The following is a 4,505-nucleotide window of genomic DNA, read 5'->3' as shown; positions in this document are numbered from 1 at the left end:
TGCGAGGGGCGGGAGCGCTTTGGGCTGCGCGCGGTTGGGGGCGCCGCGCCAGCTTCGCGTAGATGCTCTGACGCCGCCGCCGCCACCGCCGCCCTCCGCAGCCCAGCCCGCGCCCCGCGGCAGCTCCGCAGTGCAATCGCCACCGCCGCTCCGCCAGCCCCGCTGCCCGCCTGCCGGGTCGGCCTTGAGCGAGCCTCAGACGTCAGCCGAGGGGGTCATGAGCCAGAGCGCCTCGGGGCGCCGCGGGGAAAGCGAGCGAAGATAGCGGTCTCGCGCCCCCGTGGCCCTCACCGCCTTGCCGTGCGTCCCCCGCGTCCCCAGCCCCTTCTGTCCTTTTCTCGGGCCCCGCTGCCGCCATGGCCACCCTGCTCCGCAGCAAGCTGTCCAACGTGGCCACGTCCGTGTCCAACAAGTCCCAGGCCAAGGTGAGCGGCATGTTCGCCAGGATGGGTTTTCAGGCGGCCACCGACGAGGAGGCGGTGGGCTTCGCGCACTGCGACGACCTCGACTTTGAGCACCGTCAGGGCCTGCAGATGGACATCCTGAAAACCGAGGGCGAGCCCTGCGGGGACGAGGGCGCTGAACCGCCCGTCGAGGGAGACATCCATTACCAGCGAGGCGGCGGCGCGCCCCTGCCGCCCTCGGGCTCCAAGGACCAGGCCCTGGGAGCTGGTGGCGAGTTCGGGGGCCACGACAAGCCCAAGATCACGGCGTGGGAGGCGGGCTGGAACGTGACCAACGCTATCCAGGTGAGCGCGGGATTCCAAGCTTTGCCTCTCTCCCCGCCCCGCTCCCCCCCCCCCCCCCCCCGATCTGCGCACCAGGCTCTACTCGCAGTAGAGTCGCCTGGAGATCTCAGCCTCAAGACCCCTTCCTGTACCAGGAATCTCGCCTTCCCCCATCCCTTCCAGCCCTGCGCGGGGATCTACGACCCCAGGAGGTGTCTCCCCACCCCCCATCCGGCCCCCTCCCGCATCTCCGGCCGCCGGACCGCTAGGCTGAGGTTCGGTTAGAGACGCTTTCCCGGAGACCCTGCCTGAAGCGAGGGAAACAGGAGGAGGGGAAGTGGGGAGGGGTGAGGGAGAAAGAAAATCAGGATTGGAGGGAACAGTATGGCCTGGGACTCCGGAATGGATTCACAGCTGCATTTTCGGCAGAAAAGGAGAGGGGGAAAGAGCTGAGCTGGGAGTCTCCCCACCCCCCGACACACAAGACACACACGCATAGACAGCGCGCATGCACATAAGCAGGCACACATGCCCACAGCCCCCCTCCCCCGAAGAAACGCCGGTCACAGGTGCACACGACATACATCTATATATAGACCACAGAATTATCCTCAAATGCACCTTCATACACCCCTACACCTCCCCCACACAGAAACACATACCTGTACGTACCAAGGGCACACACATAAACCCGTCTGAACATAACACACGCACACATGCACAAACTCATGCATACAGCATCCACCCGCTCTCTCAGGTGCAGCCCTGTCGGGGACAAACAGGTATACACAAACATGCACACACACACACATACGTATGACCACAAAAGCACAATATGGTCCCTGGTACCTCAGCGCTACCTGCGCACAGACACCCCTCTCTCTCGAAATCCCGGCTACACCGCAAAAAGCTTCTCCGCGTGTGACCCTGGCGAAGCCGCCTCCAGATGCTCTGAACCGCCTCTGGTCTCCAGGCCCACCATTCCGTCACCCCTGCTCTCAACCCTCAGTCCCCACCAGGCGGCGCCGGACTCCACCGGGAGCGGGTTTGGAACCTGCACAACAACCCCGGGAGCTGGAGAAGGCGAGCAGGCCGCAGCCCGAGGGACAGAGAGGGCCTCCGCCCCACGCGTCTCCGGGTCCTGCGGCTTGCCTCCCATCTCCCACCCTTGGAGTCCCCGGAGCGCACAGGTCGTTGGGGCGCAGAACGTGGGTTTCCCGGGAGCTGGAGGCCGAGATGGGGTTGTCTTGGGAGCCGGGCTCCGCGGGGCTCCTCGGGGCTCCTCGGGGCCCTGCTCAGTAAGTGACCCGACCCGAGGCGCCTTCCGCTCCAGGGCCGGGCCGGACGGCCAAGCGCAACCAGGGACCGGGGGCACGCACCAGGTTCGGTTGCCGCCCCCGCCTTCACCTGGGGCATCTTTAAAGACCCCGTTCCGTAGGGCTTGATGGAGGCCAGGGTGGAAGGCTGGAGGCCTGCAAGCCTCGGGAACCCTGGATTTCGTTAGCTTTGCTTCCCTGTGTGGATTCTAAACCCTTCTTCCACAGCTCTGCCCGCCCGTTCCCCAGGTTCTGGTTATTGACTCCCGCTTGGGTTTGCCGTTCACAAAGCGCTTGCGCTTTCCCCGTAGGCCCCTAATCCTGCTCGCCTCTACCACTTAGTCCCCTTCCTTAGGGATCGGTCTCTCCGCCCCAGTTTCGGCCTGGCCCTAAGACTGCCCAACCCTGTCTCCCCGTCCCCACGCCTCTGGCCTCACCCCACCCAAAGCCCTTCGCCAGCAAACCCCACGTTCTCACTGGTCTTGCCTCCCTGCCGCTTGCCCCACGCTCAGCCCCCTTCCTCCCCACCCCGTCTCCTTTCTCTCCCGCTGCCGCTTTCAACGGTTTCCCTCTCCAGTTCGGCCCTTAGGCATCTGCGTTCCCCTCATTGGCTTCCTTGCACCCCATTCCAGCCCCACCTTAGACTCTGCATCCCCTTTTCCTAGTGGCTCAGGCCCAGCTCTCTACCTTTCTCCTCGTCCTTTTCCGGTCAACTCCCTCCAGCCCCTTCTCATCTTTTTCCGAACCACCCCCAGGTATCTCCTCGTACCCCTTCCCTCTTTGCGGCTTGACCCCTTACTCAGCCCCCTCCCTACCTCCCAGCTTACTCTACACCTCCACTCCAGCCTATCCTTACCCTCTCCTCCCAGGGCTTAGGCCCAGTTCGCACTTAGCGCCCCCTTCCGGCTACACCCTTAAGTCACTCTCCCAGACCCCGTATTCCGATACAGCAAACACTGAGCTCCCGGGTCTGGTTGCCTTTTCGTTCCTCAGGGCATGTTCGTGCTGGGCCTGCCCTACGCCATCCTGCACGGCGGCTACCTGGGATTGTTCCTCATCATCTTCGCCGCCGTGGTGTGCTGCTACACTGGCAAGATCCTCATCGCATGCCTGTACGAGGAGAACGAGGACGGCGAGGTGGTACGCGTGCGGGACTCGTATGTGGCCATCGCCAACGCTTGCTGCGCTCCGCGCTTCCCCACGCTGGGCGGCCGCGTAGTGAACGTGGCGCAGATCATCGAGCTGGTGATGACTTGCATCCTGTACGTGGTGGTGAGCGGCAACCTCATGTACAACAGCTTCCCAGGGCTGCCCGTGTCGCAGAAGTCCTGGTCCATCATCGCCACGGCGGCGCTGCTGCCCTGCGCCTTCCTTAAGAACCTCAAGGCCGTGTCCAAGTTCAGCCTGCTGTGCACTTTGGCCCACTTCGTCATCAACATTCTGGTCATTGCCTACTGCTTATCGAGGGCGCGCGATTGGGCCTGGGAGAAGGTCAAGTTCTATATCGACGTCAAGAAGTTTCCCATCTCCATTGGCATCATCGTGTTCAGCTACACGTCGCAGATCTTCCTGCCTTCGCTGGAGGGCAACATGCAGCAGCCCAGCGAGTTCCACTGCATGATGAACTGGACGCACATCGCCGCCTGCGTGCTCAAAGGCCTCTTCGCGCTCGTCGCCTACCTCACCTGGGCCGATGAGACCAAGGAGGTCATCACGGATAACCTGCCCGGTTCCATCCGCGCCGTGGTCAACGTCTTCCTGGTGGCCAAGGCCCTGCTGTCCTACCCGTTGCCCTTCTTCGCTGCTGTCGAGGTGCTGGAGAAGTCGCTCTTCCAGGAAGGCAGCCGCGCCTTCTTTCCCGCCTGCTACGGCGGCGACGGGCGCCTCAAGTCGTGGGGCCTGACGCTGCGCTGCGCGCTGGTCGTCTTCACGCTGCTCATGGCCATCTACGTGCCGCACTTCGCGCTGCTTATGGGCCTCACCGGCAGCCTCACGGGCGCCGGCCTCTGCTTCCTGCTGCCCAGCCTCTTCCACCTGCGCCTGCTCTGGCGCAAGCTGCTGTGGCACCAGGTCTTCTTCGACGTCGCCATCTTCGTCATCGGCGGCATCTGCAGCGTGTCCGGCTTCGTGCACTCGCTGGAGGGCCTCATTGAGGCCTACCGAACCAACGCGGAGGACTAGGGCGCTAGGGCCAGCCCCGGCCACCCTCCCGCGCTCTCCCCGCCTCCCCACCCACCCTTCCCCCAACAAACCCGTGCGCCCTGCTGCCGCGCTTGGGAAGCCAAGCTTTAAACATCTCTGGCTCCCCGTTTCTGATTTTGGGGGTTGGGGGCGGGAGGGGATAGGGATCCACAATCCATTGCGTCTGCATTTCTGTTGTCCTTTCTTTTCCACAACACCCTGGTTTCGGGGGAGGCAGTGGCGCATCTGTGGGCAGGGTTTTCTGTCCTTCCAGGAGGGG

General features: G+C 63.7%; 1 protein-coding gene across 1 annotated transcript; it reads left to right on the top strand.

The window, feature by feature from the left end:
* Nucleotides 1-253: 253 nt before the first annotated feature.
* Nucleotides 254-4,225, top strand: SLC32A1 (solute carrier family 32 member 1; the record flags this gene model as incomplete). Its single annotated transcript, XM_082645518.1, has 2 exons — nucleotides 254-749; nucleotides 3,038-4,225. Exons 1-2 carry the CDS (start codon nucleotides 357-359, stop codon nucleotides 4,223-4,225), a joined length of 1,581 nt encoding a protein of 526 aa, XP_082501644.1. The 5' UTR covers nucleotides 254-356.
* Between the last annotated feature and the right edge of the window lie 280 nt (nucleotides 4,226-4,505).

This window comes from Mesoplodon mirus, assembly GCF_964341445.2.
Source record: "Mesoplodon mirus genome assembly, chromosome: 15".
In the NCBI taxonomy this organism is placed as follows: Eukaryota; Metazoa; Chordata; class Mammalia; order Artiodactyla; family Ziphiidae; genus Mesoplodon; species Mesoplodon mirus.
The sequence above is the reverse complement of the archived record's forward strand: the minus strand, read 5'-3'. Positions and strand labels throughout refer to the sequence as shown.